The sequence below is a fragment of the Triturus cristatus genome, chromosome 11 (genome assembly GCF_964204655.1).
Source record: "Triturus cristatus chromosome 11, aTriCri1.1, whole genome shotgun sequence".
NCBI lineage: Eukaryota > Metazoa > Chordata > Amphibia > Caudata > Salamandridae > Triturus > Triturus cristatus.
In genome coordinates this window covers 646,047,265-646,070,273 of record NC_140594.1, presented here as the reverse complement: position 1 = coordinate 646,070,273, position 23,009 = coordinate 646,047,265, and the positions used below count along the sequence as shown (strand labels likewise).

Here is a 23,009-nt window from a genome sequence, read left to right as displayed (position 1 = left end):
TTACACCCATCAGTACTCCAGCCATACTTCCAGCAGTGGGGTCATCCAGACATAGACCTATTCGCCACAAGCGAAAACGCAAAATGCCAAAGCTTTGCCGCCAGGTTCCCACATCCGCAGACGCAGGGCAATGCGATATGGATGAACTGGTCCGGCAGATTTGCGTATGGTTTTCCCCCAGCACCACTGATACCGCTGGTGGCACGCAAACTCGGACAACACTCACTGACACTCGTCCTGGTTGCTCCAACGTGGGCACGCCAGCCATGGTACACCACCTTTCTCGAACTTTCCGTGGTGCCGCATCAAAGACTGCAGATCAAACCCGCGCTTTTGACGCAGAACCATGGAGAAATTCAGCACCCTAATCCGCAACAGCTGAACCTGGCAATCTGGCTCCTGAAGTCCTAGAGTTTGGCTACCTAAACCTCCCACCTGACTGTATGGACATCATTAAGGAGGCCAGGAGACCCACTACCAGGGCTTGCTATGCAGCCAAATGGAAAAGATTCGTCATTTATTGCAATAATAATGACATTAACCCGCTAGACGCATCCATCCAAAACATAATTTGTTACCTCTTACACCTATACCGATGCAATCTGGCATACACCTCAATACGTGTCCATTTGACCGCAATATCAGCCTATCTCCAGAACAGGCAGCACCTCTCTTTATTCAGAGTGCCAGCCATCAAAGCATTCTTGGAAGGACTCAAACGAGTAATTCCTCCAAGCCACCCACCAGCGCCAATGTGGAACCTCAACTTGGTCCTCACACGCCTGATGGGTCCACCCTTCGAACCTCTACACTCATGCGAGATTCAATTCCTCACCTGGAAAGTAGCTTTCCTAGTAGCAATCACTTCTTTGAGGAGAGTTAGTGAACTCCAGGCACTAACGGTTCAAGAGCCATTTATACAGGTTCACGCCAACAGGGTCGTACTACGTACCAACCCCAAATTCATGCCCAAGGTGATATCGCAGTTCCACATGAATCAAACTATTGAACTGCCTGTTTTCTTTCAAAACCCACAAACTGTCGCAGAAAGAGCACTCCATACACTAGATGTAAAGAGAGCCCTCATGTACTATATCGACAGGACTAAGGTCTTTAGGAAGACTAAACAACTTTTCGTTGCCTTTGCCCCACACCACAAAGGTAACGCTATCTCCAAAGCAGGTATACCCAGATGGATCGTTAAATGTATTCAAATTTGCTACCATAAGGCTAAACGCACATTAACGATTCCCCCACGAGCCCACTCAACACGTAAGTTAGGGGCCTCCATGGCTTTCCTAGGAAACATTCCTTTGCATGATATATGTAGAGCAGCCACCTGGTCCACTACACACTCATTTACCAAACACTATTGTGTTGATGTGCAACCAAAACAGCAGGCAGCTGTAGGACAGGCTGTTCTCAAAACTCTTTTTCAGACCGCTGCAGCTGGCACTGGTAGCCGCCGCTAATAGGAGGTACTGCTATGTATTCTATGCACAGATATGAATTCAGCAGCCCACATGCCTCGAACTGAATATGCTACTTACCAGTATGCATCTGTTCTTGGCATGTAGGGCTGCTGACATTCATATCGCCCTCCCTCCTCCCCGGCGCCTGTAGCAGCTGCAGCTCTCAGAATTACTGTAAGCATGGTCATCACTTTCTGTATCTACTCCATCACTGCCACAATGGCGAAAAACAATCTGAGGATGGAGAGGATGCCCATGCACACTGTAGTCCAGGGGAGGAGTCACCTATCCCAGGATACTTCGAAGACTCTTCCAGGACAACAACGTGCAAACATCCGGACCCAACACTAGGCGGCGATCTATGCACAGATATGAATGTCAGCAGCCCTACATGCCAAGAACAGATGCATACTGGTAAGTAGCATATTCATTACTAATATTCCTTACCGCCCCACCCATCCTCTCCGTTCTGCAAATTGATTTCTAGGGTTAAGGTCCTCCCTTTCAGGGCCCTAGTTTCAATGCACCAGTGGTCAGTATCTTGCATGGCTCTGCGTTCCTGGCGCGGAAAGTAGTGTACAGAACTGACGTCCGTGCATGAGGGTGGCGTTTAAGTAACTGCTGCGACGTCATCTCGGCGACCACAAGGCCAACAGCGGACGCGGAGCCTCTTGACGCCACCTTCCGACGCGAAGGGGTACTGCTGACAAACTTTCCAGATCTAGTCTGACGCCTCGGGGTAATTCTAAGGTACAGAATCTATCACAAACTGTTTGTTGCAGATATATTGTTAACGAAGGTAAGTAACTTGTTCAACTCGCTACAGGCTCATTCCCAAAGAGGTTATGAACCACCATCGATTTTTCTAGGAAACATTCCATTTGCTGGTATGTTACTCTGCTACATGCTCATCAGCTCATACCGTCACATAACATTATTTTGTTGACTTTCAAAGTTAGAAAGTAAGGACGTGGGTCAAACACTTGAATATTTTAGTTTTTACTACCGCTACTAGATTACCTTGGCCACAGATTAGAGGTCTAGGTAATTGTTGACAGTCTTTTCCTCCATGTGATATGCAACACATCCTACAACCCATGTTCTGCTTAGTATTGTAAATTCACATGTGACTCGCTTCCTTTCTGAATGGAAATTGGTTTGTGTTAAAACAATGGATGACTTTTCATATATGATCTTTTGCATCACACATTAGATACATAGGCACAGTCCAGAGACATTGTGGGTTTGACCGCAGAAGGAAGCTATTCTATGCGCACTTGAAGCTAGAAGATAAACTGAGTAAACATAACTTGCAATATTCTAAACATGTCTTTAATTTTTCTTGCCTTAAGCATTCGTCTCATCCGCGTGTGTTGACTTTCACAGGTTATCATCAACTTTCCAGATCCAAACCACAAAAGTGACATTGTGCAGTTACGTGGGCCCAAGAATGAAGTGGAGAAATGTGCCAAGTACATGCAGAAGATGATGGTGGATCTGGTAGGTGGCATTGCACTTTCTGCCTCTATATACTAGTGTGATTCTCAGTTAAAGACCAGCAACATGACACACGGGTTTTGGTATTGTCTGGACTTTAAATTTTAATGTGAATTTAAATTTTTCTTTGAACAATAAGTTTATTAGACAAATCTGGGTATAACCAAAACAATTTTGCAGCATGAATCTTTTCTGGGTTCAGATGCTGTGCATTATTCCGCCATCTAGTGGTTTGTTAAGGAATTCTCCTCTTGTAGTCCGCACCGCCCCCTTGCGTCCCCACCCCCTTAGTTTTTTCAGGTCCAGCCTGGCCGCCCGCTTGCGACGTCTGCAAGACTGTTTTATTTACTAAAAGGACTGGGATCCCGCCTGCTGCTTACCATATGTTGACTCCAGCGTCGCTCTTCATTCCTGCCTCCTGATTTGGTCGGGCACCGGATACATCACTTCTGTTTCTCACCGAGGAGGGAGCCCCTCTCAAGTACAGATTAATTTGACTTGATTAGTGCCCCTCTGCTGATGCAGGTACTATTAAATAATTGTTGCATTTTGCCAGTCTGTCCCTTGCTCAATTTCTCCGTCCCTTTCACTTTTACACGCTGGTGTTCAGGAGCGGTGCAATGCTGCCATAAACCTCTTAGATGGGTCTTTTCTGTTTTCTGTGAGCGAGTGGAGCTTATCGTCTGATAGTTTCCTGCGCTGCAGTTTTGGGATGTGCTCCTTAACTGGCGGACGATCATTAGTTATGTTCAATGTTTGTCTTTTTTTTCCTTTTTTGCTGGCTCATCTTTATTTTCAGATCGCTTTTGCTTTACATAAACTTGTGTACTTTTCCAACATGGTGTCCATTCTAAGGGTACCTGTTTTTTTTCGTTTCATGTCTTTAGCCTCTTTTTAGGTGCGCGATTGCCGCCTTCGATCGGGCATTGCTAACAATGGCGTTGAGCCTACATGCCATATTGATAGTGAGCTTACTTGCATGGAGGTATGTGTGAGGTCTCGTGATGCGGCCTTGCTGTGGGCTTCGAGCTGCTGATGGCTGCAGAGTGTGAGCCGTGGAGGAGGAGGGTTGAGCGCGCTGGGGCCCGGTGGCTGTCATAGAATGAGACAGACTGGGCACAAGCAAAGCACCCTTTAAGAGCTGTGTCAGTTGAGTGTTGTAATTGTGAGAGTAAAGGTCACCCTTACGAGAGAACTCAATCTGTAACAGTTTTCCCCTCTTCCCGTGGCCATTGAGCCTTCTCTCCCTACGAAGAGATCCCCTCTCCGACCCAATTATAGGATCTGTGAAAGCGCATTCCTTCCCTTACAAGAGGCTGCAAAAAGTGGTCTTTTTGCAAGGGCAAGTAATCTTGTTTCTAACAGTGGGCGTGGTATGCCGATCGCTGCACACTGCCACCTCCCCGTTGCTGGGCGGATCTTTAGGTCTCGCCTGAGACAGCGCTTTAGCGCTGCTCTGACGAGACTTATAGTAAGTGAGTTTGGAAGTGCAAACGAGTGCTTTCAGGCCTCCAAATACAGTGCATGTGTGCCGGGCGCGCGCACCATTTGGAGGCCTGAAAGCACTCGTTTTCTTTCACTTTCGCCTGTCACACAGCCGCGCTTTGAAGTGTGATCGCGATTGCGATCACTTTCACTTTCACGTCCGCTTGTTATCATTGTTGTTCTCCTTCACGCAGCGCTCGGAAGAGTAGGTTGACTTCAGCCAACAGCTACATTTACATGTTATGCATTTGGCACACAAAGCTTTTCATGTGAGCCTTTCGCTCTTTTTTTTCCTGTCATTCCTTCTCTCCTTGTTCTGAAAGGAGAGTGTGTAACATAAAAACACCCGTGTGTTTAGACAATAACAACGGCAGTGCTTTCATAGAAAACGTGGTTCACTGTTTGCTAAACACGTCTTGAAGTTACAGAATACTCCAAATTTGGAGGACTGGGGTTGTAAATTTAATCTATAAAATTACGTTTGTGTAATTATTTATTCAGGGCTGCCGATAAACTACACACGCATATTTTGAAAATAGATTTCGTGAAAGGCCGTCAAATGCTCTCCACAAGCTGTGTTAAAGTTGCTCAGTTGATGCACTTTCCCCTCCCCCTTCCACGGACAGACCCCCCACCCTCTCCTCTCCCCAGAACAGAGCTCTGGTCCGATAAGGAGGGGTGAGGCCTCCAGCAGGGCGCTTATTTATGAATGTTCTGTGCTTGTTAGTAAAGTGCCCCGACTCACGACCGAGCACCAACAGGCTGGTCTACTCACACCACACAAATCCACAACAGACCTGTTAGCAAAGAAGAGGGGGTCTGGGGAGACCCCCTGCAGTCTCTGCCCATCGGGGAAGCCCAGTGCAGCGGGGGGCGGGGCATTCACACTGGCCTTCTAATTGCTTCACCGGCGACACCTCAGCCTCATGTCTGTGCTGTGAAGATGTTGGCTTGAATTCTGTGTGCCATGTGCCCAAACACAAGCACTTGTGTGGGGCGCTTCCCGCTCCCCCACCCTGCTCGAAGCACAGGGATGCTGGCCGCAGCCCAAGGCATGGAAGTTTAAGCCAACAAAGTCTGCTCCAGAAAATAATCCAGGGAGCAGAAGGTGTTGGGGGCCCTGCCTTTAGGGGTTCTTGTTTGCACTGCCTCCCGAGCAGGCCCTTTGCGCACTGCAAAGTGCTTCACAGCACTTCAGAGGCTGCTCACTGCTGGGGGGGGGGGGGGCGCGAGCCCTGCAACCACACACTCATTGTCTGTGAAGGGAACACAATAGGGGCGTGTGCATGTGTGCGCGTACCCGCCTGCGTGTACACACTTGTGAGTAGTCGTAAACATAACGATATGTCCATGCCTTACTCTTAATATCTGCGCACAAAAGTCCCCTTGCCTAGGTTTATTAAAATAATACACATAAAGCGTTATTTTATACATGCAAATATGACAGCGTTTAGGGGTTCATTGATTTCATATTTGTATGTAAATAAAAGTACTATGTTTTGGCCTGCAGTCCGTGTACTATAAATGTAAATTGTATATTTACACACAAGTAAAACATGCACAGAGTGCAAAATACTCACACTGCTGCCTCTCTTACATTGCTGTCTCTCTCATACTGCTGTCTCTCTTACACACCATGCTCTCTCTAGGGGACACACACTGCTGTCTCTCTCACACTTATCATATTTATCAATTGAATCGGTGGATGGCAAAATACACGTACACTAGGTGCTTGGAAATGGGTAGTGGGGATTTAATGACATTTGAGACAAGAATGGTTAACCCATAACATGTATACCCAGTTTAACTATTTTTATATACTGAACTCCTGCTGACATCCTAATTGTAATATTTACTATAGATTGGAAAACATAGCTGCTGTATGCTGCCCACCTCTTTCGGTAGGAACAGAGGCTGATAATTTGCAGGACCTCCTCTTTGGCCCAGTTCATAACTTTTCCATAGCTATCGTGCCCGCGCGCAAAGCAGCCATATGGCTTAACGTCGCTCTCCCTCGTAGCCCCTATCCGCCCCCTTCCCTGCTGCTATTTCACACTCCCGCTTCTCTCCCCCACCCCCTCCACCATCGCGTCTCGTTTCTTTTTTCCACAGTCCACAATGTTTTCCGCGATCATATCGCAACAGTCGCCCAAATATAGATGACTGTCTTCATTAGTCAACCATATATTTTAATAATGCAGCCTCACCTAATAAATAGTCTTTTGATTATGTCTGCATACCAATATGCGAATGGTGGGCTAGAAAGCTTTCCAAATAGTTTACAATCGGCCTCTTTTACAGTATTACGGCTAAAACCATAAACGTAACACTATACTTCGTTTTCCTCTTACTCGGTATCAGTCCTACAAGACTTGTTAACAACGCAAGAAATGCTTGCTTGTCAGTACAACTTTAAATACGAAATGCTCTCCTACTACAAAGTGCAGTGGTTCAAGTGTTTCCAAAATGTGACAAGCATATATTTGCTGCAGCTATAGCATTCGGTGGGCCTTTACCCAAACTGAGCCTATGCAGTTATTTGTATGCCAGGCAGTTCTGCTGTAATACCTCGAATTTTCTATCAAATGTAGCCTTTGTTGACACCAGTCTTGTATGGAGCTCTACCGTCGCCTCGTTTCATCTGAGAGATCTGTCTGCAGATTGCACTGACAATTATTTTATCCTGGTGGTGTGCACTGTAGGATATGACATTTGGGAGTATCATTATCTTTCCTTGGTGTAAACAGGCTCCCACTAGTCCCAGCTCCAGGCATTTTTAGGTTTATTCTGGGTTATGGACTATTTTTTAACAGGGCACTGTTTGAATCTTAATGTAGGTTATACATTTCCAATCTAGTATACTCTTTTCTCTAAAAGTCCTCAAAACGTAATAATACATTTACTTTAAAGCATCCGTGCACTGTACCATGTACATTTTTAAAACCTTGGCCCAGTTTATAATCTGTTTTGTATCATTGATGCTACATATTTTCCTCCCCCAGTCCTGCTGTTTTCTGTGCAGCATACATGTCACTATCTGTTGAAGGACTCCGCTGTCCCATAAGAGCAGCACAATACAGTAATTGTATCAGTATCCCTTTATGCACTGTGCGATGCATTCTCTGTACCTGGCTGTAGTTTTTGCCACAAAAGAGCACACACGTTAACGCTTCAATTCTTCGTCTGGCTTTTCCACAGACCTAACAAAGCCCCGGCCTCCTATCCGGCATTATAGGTGCACCAAAATGACGATGAGATTTTCAATTAGAGACTTATTTGGTAATGTCGGGGCATTAGAGCTGTCCATGCTTGTGGCCAGACATCTGGCATCTGACAAAAGCATTTCGACTATCCAATAACACACTGCTGCATTAAACATTGCTGCACGCCGCACACCGCCGCACACTGCTGCACGCCGCACACTGCTGCACGCCGCACACTGCTGCACGCCGCACACTGCTGCACGCCGCACACTGCTGCACGCCTCACACTGCTGCACGCCTCACACTGCTGCACGCCTCACACTGCTGCACGCCTCACACTGCTGCACGCCTCACACTGCTGCACGCCTCACACTGCTGCACGCCTCACACTGCTGCACGCCTCACACTGCTGCACGCCTCACACTGCTGCACGCCTCACACTGCTGCACGCCTCACACTGCTGCACGCCGCTCACTGCTGCACGCCGCTCACTGCTGCACGCCGCTCACTGCTGCACTCCACACACTGCTGCACTCCACACACTGCTGCACTCCACACACTGCTTTTATGCGAGTTTATGCTACTGACATTGTAAATGACAATGCCTTTTATTTGTTTTAAAACCAAAACATAAATAAAAGGCATTGTAATTTTACAATGCCAATAGCTCAAACTCTTATAAATGCGAGACCTATTGCATTGCAAATGCTTGTTCCTTGATATTGCTGCATGCTTGTGCCCGCGATGGGACTGACTTAACCACACGAGGTCGCCAGCTGTTGTGACCGGTTTTCCACTATCACTTCTTATCTGCGCTATTTTAGGGGTGTTTTCTTTTGATGGTTCACGCTGGCACTCCTTCCCCCCCCCCCCCCCACACACACACACACAAGTGGGGATGTGTTTTTATGCCCACCTTTATTGGAGCTCGGACCCGACACAATCGTTTGCAGGACATGTTCGTTCATTGAGTGATGTAATTCAGACGTCAGTACCCTCCAGACCCAGCTGCAGTATAAGGATAGGTTCTGTTCTCCCTTTTGGGTCTTATTTTTACAATTGTTTACTTTATTAACTAAATCGGTGCTGTTTGTGGAAGCCACCTAAACAAGGTTTTAATGTAGACGCTTGGCTACTTGATTGCAATGTGTAGGTTTAAGTTTGTCCGATTGCTAGCTTACAACCTAGCAGTATACATGTTGACATTTTGACATTCACAAGGCCCAAAAACACAATGCATCCTATATACGCCTCTTTTTTAACAACCTCGGTCTGTTAGATTCTGACGAACACGGTTCACAGTACAAAATACTGGCCTGCTTGCGAAATTTTAAGTTCTGCTTTTAGGTGCAACTTGACAGGGATTAATTGATACTCAACACAATAATACAATTGCACAGGTGATTTATAATCACCAATACCTTCTTACGTATGTGGGTTGTGATGCATTAAATTAGCTCAGTGTTAGGCACACTTGGAATTCCCTGTTCTTATTTGAGACAGACATGCACGTGCCCCATTTGACATTATGCTTTAATAGCTTCTCGTGTACAAAGTTGATGGAGGGTATGTTTATACTCCGACCTTTGTGGCAAGCATTTTGGGTTGCCTGTGATTGTCAGAAGGGGGTTTCAGCTTTTTGGTTGCAGTCTTCCTAGATTGTACAAGTCATTTTTATGAATCCGTATCTCCACGGGATATCCCATTGACTTATGGTAGATGTCCTGTCTCTGCTCTAGGGAGGTGGTTTCCATATATTTGTACATGAATGGAATTTTTTTTTGAGGTATTTGCTAGTTTACCTCTGGTATGGGAGCCATAAATTCATGATGCAAAAATGTATTGACCCACTAAAGGCACCAACAAGGTGCAAAATGCAGGCAAAAGAGAATGAGAAGAATGCCAATAGAGAGATCGATCTATAGCAGCCAAAAGCAAAGGCAGCAACTGGTTCTGGCATATTGTGGCTAAGGGAAATTGGAGCCAGGTTATAGAGGAAGATTATTATGTCCAACTGATGTCCTAGGTAACATTTTTTAGTACACTTTACGCCGAAGAGACTCAAAGGACTGGGGATAGATAATCCATTACAGGCAAGTAAAAACAGGCAATCCTTTGATACTGATATTGATTCTATTGACTTTAATTTGGAGGAAACTAGACTAGCCCTTACCACGCTTCAGAGAGTTAAGGCTCCTGGACTAGATAAATCCCTGGTGACCTTTTCCCTTCTGAAGTGAATGTATGGAGTGTTATCCTCCATCTTTGTTTTAAATGGTGCACAGGTTCCTGATTACTGGTTAGGGGCGGAGGTGTTCCCAGTGCATAACAAGCATTGAAAATGCAATAGGTCTGGGCTTGAATTAAGTTAAAGCCATTTGCTTTGCTAATGGTATTGTTTAACAAAGCATATGGCTTTAACTTAAAGGCGAGACCTATAGCATTTTTAATGCTTGTTTTGTTTTGTTGCCAGACTACTGATGCTTTGACTTAATGTGCTCTGGGGCCCTGCCAATCAGGACCCCAAGGCCTGTGTTCTTTCCCCAAAACAAAACCCAATTGGCAACTCTGGCCACAGGAAGGTCCCTGGTAAATGGTACCATAGGTACCCAGGGCGCTGTGACCACAGAAGGCCCCTAAGGGCTGCAGCACTTATTGTGCCACCCTTAGAGGCCCTGTACCCTGACATTCACATACGCTGCCTTTGCAGGCTGAGTGTCTGGGTGCAGAACAAAATGAAGAGTTGACATGGCACACATCGCTTTGTGCCATGCCCACAAACCACTGCCCTGGCATACATCAGTCACCCATCTAGCTGGGTGCCCTATGCCAATGTGAGGGTAGAGGTGCATTAGCCCTGTACCCCTACAGTGCCTAGGTCCATTCCTGGGCCCTGTAAGTACAGTGCTGCCATTAAGAGTATATGGTGCTGGGAGGTTGTCATTACGAACTCCACAGCACTATAATGGCTACACTAAAGACTAGGAAGTTTGGTATCAAACTTCTTAGCATATTAAACCCACACTGAAGCCAGCTCGAGTGGAAAAACACCACGAGGAGGTCACCTGGGCGATCCTGACCAGAGATCCTGCGACTCCTGACCTGCCTCAAGCCTTCAGCTGAAGCCTGCAGCCTAAATTCAGAATGACCCCCTGACCGCGACCCGGAGCTGGTAAAAAGATCCGACCCCAAAAGGCACCCCTGCACCAGACGCCCCAAGGCTGTGTGTGCCCAAACCGACAGTGCCTAACCAACCCTTAACTTCCCAACTTACCTCTTGAAGTGGTGGTCGCACCCAGAAGTCCTTTGTCTCCCTACCTGCAGTGCTTTTGCAAACCGGAGGTTCTCCATTGAAAAGAACAGGGCACCTGACCTCAAAACAGCACCCTGCACCCGGCTGCCCCAGTGCCGCTGAGGGTGCACCTTTTTTGTGCTACTTAGTTTCCCCATTCGCCCTGACCTAAACCCTAGGAGCTTTGCTCCCACAACCCAGTGGCCTGCTTGTCAACAGCCACAAACCGGAGGCCCCCTATCCCCCATTGGGCCTCAACAGTCTGCACCCGGCCGCCCTTGTGCCGCTGAGGGTGCAACAATAGTACATCAATGACACTGGGGGACCCTCGAGTCTAACCCCAGAACCTTAACTCCCACAGTCGATAACTTACCTGTGAACCAATAACCTGTGTTTGAGTCATATGAGCTGCAGAATTCACACACTGTGCATAGATTCGATCCGGTGTTGGGCTCGGATGCTTGCACGTGGTCTTGGAAGAAGTCTTTTGTAGTCACGAGATAGGTGACTCCTCCCTTCGACTATAGTGCGCATGGGCATCGACCCCATCCTTAGATAGTTTTTTTTTTTTCCTCCATTGGGTTCGGATGGAACTTCTGCGCTCCAGTTTGGGACTGTATTATCCAAACCTTTTAGACGAGCAAACCATCAAACTCGACTGTATTGTTTTCAATCGTGTGCTCTTCGACGCGCTCCTCAAATACCAGATTCCAGTCGTCGATGCGGGCCTTTGGGCCGTTCGACGCCGTTCGGCCTACGGCTAATGGAAAGGACTCAATTAAAAAAAATGCCCCCAGTGTGGAGCTAAATTCCCACACAGCGACCACCACAAGGTCTGTAACCTTGGTCTCTCACCGGAGCATGACGATAATAATTGCCAGGCCTGCGCCTCCTTTAGATCTAAAAAGACTATCCGTTATAGTCTGGCCCGACGACACATGTCGCAACGAGCAGCTCCGGTGCCGGAGGACATCTTCAACAAAGGCCCCGATGTCCCTGAAGAGGATTTGGAAAATCTGGAAATCGTTTCCGAGGCAGATGACTCAGACGACCACATCTCTCCAGGTCACCGAGTGAGTAAAACTGCCCCTACCTCAATCCCACCTGAAAAAAGAGAAGGCTCCGGTCAAGACTTCACCTGCTGGCCCCAGTTGCGACCGAAAGAGCTTCATAAGCCCCATGCACCCGGCTCCGAAGACAAAGGAGAAGCCTTCCGGCGGCTCGGGACCGAGCAAGCCACATATCAGTGCCCTGCAGGTACCATTGGCACCAAAACCGGGAGCGCATCCTACTCCCGCAACCAAAAAGCCATCTGCACCGAGCACCTCTGCGCCGAAAGAAAAGGCCTCTGATCTGAAACCAAAACACACGAAACCCGAAAAAGTTTTCCGATTCAACATCGACGCCGAAGAATCCAAAAACTCCTTTGAAGGCTCCAGAACAGAAATCTAAACCTCGCTCGGACCCGAAAAAATCGGCGCAGAAAGACTACTGAAGAGGAAGAACTTTTTCGACCGGATCCCATCGATCCGAAACAAAAATTCTTCACGTAGACCCCCAAAACAGAACATGTGGTCAATGTTCCACACGCGGAGGAAATTGGACATCCCCGAAGTGCCTGTAACGAAAAGAGACGGTGCCACTCACCTTTACGACTCTCTTCTCCTGTTCTTCCTACTAAATCGGTCTCCTCCAAATTCTCCCATACTTCCACCATACTCACCACCACCACAGGTTGATGATGATTTAGGGGATGGGGAGGGAACAATGACCCTTTCACTGACCCTGATGACGACAGACGTACCACAGGACGATTGGGATGATTATGATGACCCAGTAGATCCTCCAGACCTTCTGAACCTGATGCATACCCCACAACACCATCTTCCCCCAGATGACAATATTGGTTTTAGTCCGCTTCTAGACAGAGCTGCTCAGTACCATGGTCTTCAAATGTGTTCGGACCCCACAGAGGAGGACTTCCTCATAGACACCTTTGCACAGTCTCAAAAGACCCTACAAACCTTACCAATGTTAAAAGGAGTTATTAAACACCCCCCCAGACATATTCAAAGACCCTGTAAGGGCTAGAATTCTCAATCCCAGAATTGACAAATCTAAACCCGCTCCCAATGATCCCACCTACATCAAAGGTCAGCATCCTTTAGATTCTCTAGTGGTACAAACGCAAAAAAAGTGCCAACTCTCAGACCTCTGGTGATGGGCCACCTTTGGACAAAGAGTCTAAAGTTCGAGGCATTTGGGCTGCTGAATTCATATCTGTGCATAGATCGCCGCCTAGTGTTGGGTCCGGATGTTTGCACGTTGTTGTCCTGGAAGAGTCTTCGAAGTATCCTTGGATAGGTGACTCCTCCCCTGGACTACAGTGCGCATGGGCATCCCCTCCATCCTCAGATTGTTTTTTTTCCGCCATTGGGTTCGGATGTGCTATCTTAGCTCAAGATAGGAAAAAACGTTGTCGAGGCCAAAAGGCCTTTAATTCGCGTCGGTACTGTTTATCGATCGGTTTTCGATACCACCTTGTTAGTTTACTAACTTTCAGGACCGACTTTTTTCGCATTTACCTGTCCATCGACTACTTCGACGATGGAATCGAGGACGCCATTCAAGAGGTGTCCGGTATGCAATGCGAAGTACCCCCACATCGACGTCCATCCGGTGTGCAACAAATGCCTTTCGCCGGACCACGACGAATCGACATGCATGGCCTGTGCCCGGTTCCGTTCCAAAAAGACTCTACGGAATCGACGAGCGGCGAGACTCGAAGCGCAGCACGCGGCACCGGCACCAGTAGACATCTTCAACGAGGCCGAAGATGTCGAAGAATTGGAAGTCCTACCCTCCAGTCCCGTTTCCGAACACGACTCCGGATCGGACGAAGTCGACGAATCACTCTTCCACAGAGGTGAAGACGACACCGAGGTAGGAGACGACGAGGAGGCCTTAGGGGCCGAAGAGAGTAGCTCCAATGATGAACAAGGCCTGCCTGTTCAGACCGAAGAAAGCCCAGTGCCACAGTCTATGGCTCCGGTCGAGGGATCGCCTTCGGGCCTTACCCGAGACCCATCCCGCAGTTCTTCGGCCCCGCCCTCGGGCCCGGCCTCGGACATTCAGCGGCAGCCATTACTGCCTAAACCGGCTAGTTTCCCTTCTACAAAACCGAAACCGAAAGCTGCGCCGGTTCAAACGAAACCGAAACCGAAAGTGGCGCTGGTCGGATCGAGGCCTTCCACGCCTTCGACGCCAGTGAAACGCGTCGGCACCGAGCGCACCAAAAGAGACTTCGGTGCCGAACTTGAAGCGGGCGACGTCGGAGTCGACACACGGAAAAAGGCCTTCGGCGCCAACAAACCTGCTCGGCCCCCGGCGCCGACGCTACAGACACCGAGGACCGCACTGCCTGCTGCGTCTCGCATCGCTCCCTCGACAACACCAAAGCCTCACGCATCGAAGACGTCGACGGTCATTTCCGCACCTCGACTCGATGAACCACCGGCGCCGAAAAAGTCCACGGCCGCCTCTACGAACCTGGTCGGTGCAAAAGCCTCAAAGGCGCTCCAAGCGCGACCCGTTGCGGCACAAAGCAGCAAAACCAAGACTGCCCTCCAGGACCCGTCAGGTTCCGGACCGATCGACGCTCCGGCAGCCTCTTCGGTGCCAGCCAACATTACCTTTGGCTTGCCTCCGTCCACAATCCCGAAAATATTCCAACTCAGGACACGGGTCACCCAGACCACGATTACACCTGCCGAGACGTCTCTTGCACATGTCATCGACGCCAACACTGGCAGGATGATTCTCCACGAGCGGAGGATAACTTCGGAACCACCGTTGGACCCTTTCAGGATCCCACTAAAAAGGAAGCTGCCTGTAGAATCAAAACCTGTCCTTTATGAACCTTTCCACTCATCCTACCAGGATCCACAATTATTCTCTCCCACACACTCCGACACGGATGCGTTGGAGGACTACATGGAGGACCAAGTCCCCTACCATGGAGACATAGACCCTGATGACCAGCAGGACCCTGATCACACTTGGGGCGACCCTGTAGACCCAGGTGCACCTCTCGATGCACAGGACCCACAACTCTATGGGGCAAAAACATCTCCCACAGAGGATACTGCAGCCTTCAACGCTCTTATTGAACGTGCTGCGAATAACCATGGGGTGCAGCTTCACTCTGACACCATCGAAGATGACTTTCTTATGGACACTTTCGCATCCTCAGAAAGGCATATAAAGACTCTGCCCATGTTGAAAGGAGTCCTCAAACCAGCCAAGGACATTTTCAAGGAACCCACCAGGGCACGAGTGATAAACCCCAGGATTGATAAGAAATACCGATCAGCACCTGGGGATCCTACTTACATCAGAAGCCAATTACCACTAGACTCCATTGTCGTAGCGAATGCTCGCAAGAGGGCACACTCGCAAACGACAGGTGACGCTCCTCCCCCGGACAAAGAGTCCAAGGTGTTAGAGACCTCTGGCAAGCGAGTTGCCGCCCAAGCTGCCAACATATGGCGCATAGCCAACACTCAAGCGCTCCTTGCTCGCTATGATAGAGCGCACTATGACACATTGGAGCAACTACTCCAACATCTCCCTGACCAGTTCAAAGAAGGCGCAGAAATTCTCATCAGAGAAGGACAGCTACTCACGAATGCTTCCATCAAGTGTGCACTAGATGCCGCTGACACAGCTGCCAGGGCCATAAACACAAGCGTCATGCTGCGACGACATGCCTGGTTACGAATCTCTGGATTCAAGCCTGAGGTTCAAAATAATATACTCAACCAGCCTGTCAACCCCGACTATTTATTCGGGCCGGAGGTTGACACCACCCTTGAGGATAAAAAAGGACACGGACACTGCAAAGTCCATGGGCGCTCTCCAAACTCAGTCCTTTCGGAGCGGCTCCTTTCGTCGCCCCGGAAACAAGGGAGCAGGTAGAGGACAGGGGTCACAACAAACGTATAACAAAGGCAATACACAGACCACCTACGATAAAAACACCCGAGGTGGATATCGTGGCTCCAGTACAAAGGGCAGAGGACGCGGCTACGGCAACACCAGGTCCTCCCCCAAAAACAAGCAGTGACGCCCTCTCCCTTCCTCCCGACCACATAACACCTGTCGGGGGAAGGCTACAAAGGTTCCTGTCCACGTGGAACTCCATCACCACGGACAGGTGGGTCAAAGATATTGTCAAATACGGTTACTGTCTGGAGTTAACCTCCACTCCACCCACAATACCGCCAAGAAACCGTCCTATGTCCTCAGAGCACTTAACGCTCTTACAGCAGGAGGTGCAAAGTATGCTTCTAAAAGGCGCTATAGAGGTCGTACCCGTCCACGAGCAGGGTACGGGAGTGTACTCCCTCTACTTCTTAATACCAAAAAAGGACGGGTCACTCAGACCTATATTAGACCTAAGACCCCTGAACCGGTACATTCTTTCAGAGCACTTTCACATGCTCACTCTCCAGCAAGTTCTTCCGCTTCTCAAGCAGGGAGACTTCCTAGCCACGCTGGACCTCAAGGATGCGTATTTCCACATCCCCATTCACCCCTCACACAAAAAATACCTCGGGTTCACTGTTCAGGGGCAGCACTACCAGTTCAAAGTCCTTCCCTTCGGCGTGACAACAGCGCCCAGGGTTTTCACGAAGTGCCTAGCTACGGTGGCAGCACATCTACGGAGGCAGCACATACACGTCTACCCCTACCTGGACGACTGGCTCGTTCAAGCGAAGTCAGCCCAGCAATGTGCCAGCCACATGTCCCGCACCATTCACCTTCTTCACAGTCTGGGATTCTCACTAAATTACCCAAAGTCCCATCTCCAGCCCGCACACGTACAACAGTACCTAGGTGCGACTATAGACACTCTGGCGGCCACAGCTCAGCCAAATTTAGTGAGGATCAACAGCATGCAAATGCTGATCTCCAAGTTCAAACCCAAACACTCGCTTCCAGCGCGAGTGTTCATGCAGTTGATAGGCATGATGGCCTCCTGCATCTTCATAGTCCCACACGCGAGATTACATATGCGCCCGCTTCAGGAGTGCCTAGCACGTCAGTGGAATCAGGCTCAAGGACAGTTGAAAGACCTAGTGTTGGTGAGCGGTCGGGCATACAACTCTCTGCATTGGTGGAATCCACAAAACCTTTGCAAGGGCCGACCGTTCCAAGAGCCTGTTCCACAGATAATACTGACAGCGGACGCGTCTCTCCAGGGATGGGGAGCTCCTGTACTCCACTACACAGTGCAGGGACTATGGACAACACAACAGAAGAAGATGCACATCAACCTTCTGGAACTGATGGCAATCTTCCTGGCCATGAAGGCATTCAAAGTACATCTGTGCAACAAGGTCGTGTTGATCCGGACGGACAACATGACCGCAATGTACTACATACAGAAACAGGGAGGAACACACTCTCCACAGTTGTCTCATCTGGCTCAGAGCATGTGGAAGTGGGCCATTCAAAGGAACATGTTCCTCATGGCGGAACACCTCCCCGGCAAGGACAACCAGATGGCGGATCTGCTCAGCAGACACAGCCACCAGATGCACGAGTGGGAGTTACACCCATCAGTACTCCAGCCGTACTTCCAGCAGTGGGGTCATCCAGAGATAGACCTGTTCGCCACAAGCAAACGCAAAATGCCAAAGCTTTGCCGCCAGGTTCCCACATCCGCAGTCGCAGGGCAATGCGATATGGATGAACTGGTCCGGCAGATTTGCGTACGCTTTTCCCCCAGCGCCGTTAATACCGCTGGTGGCTCGCAAACTCAGACAACACTCCCTGACACTCGTCCTAGTTGCTCCTACGTGGGCACGCCAGCCATGGTACACCACCTTCCTCGAACTTTCCGTGGTGCCGCATCAAAGGCTGCGGATCAAACCCGCTCATTTGACGCAGAACCATGGAGAGATTCAGCACCCAGATCCGCAACAGCTGAACCTGGCAATCTGGCTCCTGAAGTCCTAGAGTTTGGCTATCTCAACCTGCCACCTGACTGTATGGACATCATCAAGGAGGCCAGGAGACCCACTACAAGAGCTTGCTATGCAGCCAAATGGAAAAGGTTCGTCATTTATTGCAGTAATAATGACATTAACCCGCTGGACGCATCCATCCAAAACATCATTTGCTACCTATTACATCTATACCGATGCAATCTGGCGTACACCTCTATACGTGTCCATTTGACCGCAATATCAGCCTATCTGCAAACCAGGCAGCACCTCTCTCTATTCAGAGTGCCTGCCATCAAAGCATTCTTGGAAGGACTCAAACGAGTCATTCCACCTAGCCACCCACCGGCTCCAATGTGGAACCTCAACCTGGTCCTCACACGCCTAATGGGTCCACCCTTTGAACCTCTACACTCATGCGAGATTCAATTCCTCACCTGGAAAGTAGCTTTCCTGGTAGCGATCACTTCCTTAAGAAGAGTTAGTGAACTCCAGGCACTAACCGTTCAAGAGCCATTAATACAGGTTCATGCCAACAGGGTCGTACTACGTACCAACCCCAAATTCATGCCCAAAGTAATATCGCAGTTCCACATGAATCAGACTATCGAACTGCCTGTTTTCTTCCAAAACCCACAAACTGTCGCAGAAAGGGCACTCCATACACTAGATGTACGGAGGGCCCTCATGTACTACATCGACAGGACTAAACCCTTCAGGAAGACAAAACAACTGTTCGTTGCCTTTGCCCCGCACCACAAAGGTAACGCCATCTCCAAAGCAGGGATAGCCAGATGGATAGTTAAGTGTATTCAAATCTGTTATCAAAAGGCAAAACGCACATTAACTATTCCACCACGAGCCCACTCAACACGTAAGTTAGGGGCTTCCATGGCTCTTCTAGGAAATATTCCCCTGCATGATATATGCAGAGCAGCCACATGGTCCACTACACACACATTTACTAAACACTATTGTGTAGATGTGCAGTCAAAACAGCAGGCAGCTGTAGGACAGGCTGTTCTAAAAACTCTTTTTCAGACCGCTGCAGCTGGCACGGGTAGCCGCCGCTAATAGAGGGCACTGCTATACATTCTATGCACAGATATGAATTCAGCAGCCCACATGCCTCGAACTGAATATGCTACTTACCAGTATGCATCTGTTCTTGGCATGTAGGGCTGCTGACATTCATATCGCCCTCCCTCCTCCCCGGCGCCTGTCGCAGCTGCAGCTCTCAGAATTACTGTAAAGCATGGTCATCACTTTCTGTATCTACTCCATCACTGCCACAATGGCGAAAAACAATCTGAGGATGCCCATGCGCACTGTAGTCCAGGGGAGGAGTCACCTATCCAAGGATACTTCGAAGACTCTTCCAGGACAACAACGTGCAAACATCCGGACCCAACACTAGGCGGCGATCTATGCACAGATATGAATGTCAGCAGCCCTACATGCCAAGAACAGATGCATACTGGTAAGTAGCATATTCATTATTAGATGCTTCGGACAAACTAGTTGCTGCCCCAGCTGCTGATCACTGGAGGATAGCCAATGCACAGGCATTACTTGCCAGGTATGTGTGAGAAAGTGCCATCTTTCTTGCATGGTATGCCCCCACTTTTTTGCTGAATGTACTTTGACTGAGTGTGCCCTGGACTCCTGCCAATCAGGTGCCCAGGGCCTATGTTCCTTCCCTAAAAACCTCAAACCCAAATTGGCAAAACCTGGCCACATGTCAGCCCCTGGTAAATGGTACCCTAGGTACCCAGGGCCTTGTGACCAGGGAAGGCCTCTAAGGGCTGCAGCACTAATTGTTCCACCCTTAGAGGCCCTGTACCCCAACACACACACTGCCCTTGCAGGCTGAGTGTTTGGGTACAAGACAAAACAGTCAACATGGCACACATCCTTGTGTGCCATGCCCACCACCTACACTGCCCTGGCATACATCAGCCACCCCTCTAGTTGGGTGCCCTATGCCAGTGGTGTGGGCACAGGAGAATGAGCCCTGTGCCCCTACAGTTCCCAGGCCTGCAACAATGCACATCCTGGGCGAGGTGCTAGGTCTCCTCCCCCAGGATGGATAGGGTGTAGCTTCAAAGGCATGCCGCCTCTGTGAGCTTCCCCAGGCCACTTGCTGCCCCCACTCTGGCGGGAAGCCTGGCCGGAAACCAAAAATAAGGACTGGGGATGTGCCAGCCTGCCAACCCCACCCCTCAGGTTAGGGAGGCGAGGTGAAGCACATCTCCGGGCCTTCGCCATCTTGAAGATGGGAGGCCCTGCCCAATCAGGACTAGGCTACTGCCCCCCCGCACACAGGAGTTGCACAATAGGTGGTGTACCCACCCCAGGACAGGGACCCATTGGTCCCTGCCCTTTACCTACCTGTAACGCCCCTAAATCTAGTAATCAGGGGCACCCTAAACCTTCCTTCCTTAGATTCCAGATTCCGAAAAACAAAGAAGAGCAAGAAGAAAGAAGACCTGCCGCGCAACTGCTAAGAAGAGGAAGACACCAACTGCTTTGGCCACAGCCCTACCGGCCTGTCGACCCTCAAACCTGCTCCTGCTACATCCCGGCATCTCTTGTGGCCAGCAACCTCACAAACCCCGGAGGACCTGGCTACCTTTTGGCTCTAAGCCCCTGGGACTCGCATGAGTAGAAGCTCTACTCAAAACCTACCTCTAATCCCTGGCAGCAGCCCGGAAGCGTGAACCCAGCACACTCTGCACCAGCCAAGCCTGGCCAGTGCCGGAGTGGACAAAAACCACGAGGACGTCCCCACGGCGACTGTGACCCCGAGTCCGGCACCCAAGGAACCCCCTCGACTATCCTGAAGAAGCCTGCAGCCTCAGAACAGAGTGCCACCCCAACCGCGATCAACTGAGGGTAAGATTTCCTTATCCTCCAACTACCCAACTTACCCCTCGAAGTGGTGGTGGCACCTGAAGAGTCCTCGTCCCCGAGCCTGCAGTCTTTTTCCAAACCGGAGATTTCCCATAGAAATCAATTGAGCGCCCGACGGCTCAAAAGCACCCTGCACCCAGCCGCCCGAGTGGCCCTGGCAGTGAAAACTCTACTCTAACCTACTTCCCCACTTGCCCTGAGTAAGTGACCAGGAGCCCAGCTCCCACAGCTGCGTGGCTTGCCCGACAGCAGCCACCAACCCAGGCCCCCCTATCCCTCATAGGATAACATTGGGCCTAACTCTCTCTGCACCCGGCCGCCCTAGAGCCGCTGAGGGTGAAACAACTATACCTACCAGTCCCTGGGAGACCCTTGAGTCTGTGCCCAGGACCTCAACATCGCCAGTCTAGTTCTTGCCCTTAAACCGCAAACTCTATTTTCCTCATAGGGTAACATTGGCTGGCTTTTTCCTGAAATTTCTTCTAAGTGTGGACTTTTCAAATCTTCAAATATTCACCAAAAATCAGCCGAGTGACAAAAAAGACTTTACTCGCCTGCTCTTAGGTGAGCTCCCAGTGCTGGATCTTGGTGCCCAGCACTGACTCTGAAAAGTACCCACAACTATACTTACCGTTAACTCCTTTTTCTTCCATAGGAAACCATTGACTGTTTTTCTGTGAAATTTCTTTTAAGTGTTGATTTCTGCAATTTCTAAATATTCGTTAAAAATCGTATAACATCTGAAAACGTAATTGCTTACCTGTTTTGGATAAAGGTCCCAGTACTGAGTCTAGGCACCCATTACTGGATTACAAAAGTAACGATAACCTACTGTACCTGTAACCTACGTTTCCTTCCATAGGGAATCATTGATTGTTTGCTCTGAAATATTTTCTAAGTGCTAACTTTTGAAATAGCTAAATATTAGTTAAAAATCATTACAGTAACAAAGTCGACTTTCAACAGCTGATTCTGAGAACTGACCCAGGACTGGATCTAGGATCCAGGCCTGGAATTACAAAAGTAATCTATAAAGCAATCTGTTGCATATAATTTGAATTCATCATTGAGCTCAATGTATTGTGTTTAGAAAGAGTTGTCTACTGCAACTACCTGTAACTGTTTACTAAAAAGTCTATTGCATATACAAAAGTATTTTTATGAAACATCTCCTATCGAAAGTATATTTTAATTCCAAGTGTTGGTTCTAAAATAAAACAAGCATATATTTTTTATATACAAACCATTGGCCTAGAGTTCAGTTCTCGAGTGTGTGAGACCATTTGCTGACTGAGTGTGTACAACAAATGCTTTACACTGTCCTCTGATACTGCCTTACTGCTCGACCTGGCTACCACTTTGGAGAGTAAGGTTATATCTAACTTTAACCTCTGTTAAACCCTTGGGGTCTGTGGACTCTGTACACCCTGTACCTATTAAGGAACAGTATATACAGAGCCACTTTCTCACAGGTTCTATCTAACTTTAACCTCTGCCTACCTTTGGAGTCACCTGGACCCTATACACACACTAGACCTCATTTTGGTGTAGTATATATAGAGCCAGTTTCTTACAGCAGTGGGAGTAGAGGTTCTGAAGGTTAACTTGGGGGTCCCTCAGTGTCATGGATGCACTCTTGTTACTCCTTTAGCTGCACTAGGGTGGCTGGGTGCAGAGTGCTGAGGCCCAGTGTTATCAATAGGGGATAGGGGGCCTCCGGTTGGTGGCTGCCTACGAGCAGGCCACTGGGTTGTGGGATCAAAGCTCCTGGACTTTAGCTCAGGGCAAATGGGGAAACAAAGTAGTTTCAAAGGTGCACCCTCAGCGGCACTAGGGCGGCCAGGTGCAGTTTCAATGTCGGATTCCCTGTTTGCATATGGGGAACCTCCAGTTTGCAAAGGCACTACAGGCTTAGGGACGACTGTCTTCTGGGTGCGACCACCACTTCGAAAGGTAAGTTGGGGGTTGGTTAGGCACGGTCTGTTTGGCCACTCAAGGCCGTGGGGCATCTGGTGCAAGGGTGCCTTTTAGGGTCGGATTGTCTTACCAGCTCCTGGTCGCAGTTGGGGGGGACCTTCTGCATTTAGACTGCAGGCATAGCCTGGAGGATCTACACCTTGTCCGGGGAAATTCTGAC

At 49.0% G+C, this 23,009-nt stretch overlaps 1 protein-coding gene across 4 annotated transcripts in view; it reads left to right on the top strand.

The window, feature by feature from the left end:
• The window catches only part of HDLBP (high density lipoprotein binding protein), a 933,925-nt gene that overhangs the window by 426,744 nt on the left and 484,172 nt on the right, over positions 1-23,009 (top strand). For all 4 annotated transcript variants that reach the window (XM_085634158.1, XM_085634156.1, XM_085634157.1 and 1 more), the window contains exon 14: positions 2,859-2,972. In XM_085634158.1, coding sequence (XP_085490284.1) covers positions 2,859-2,972 — 114 coding nt within the window. The remainder of the gene's footprint in view (positions 1-2,858; positions 2,973-23,009) is intronic.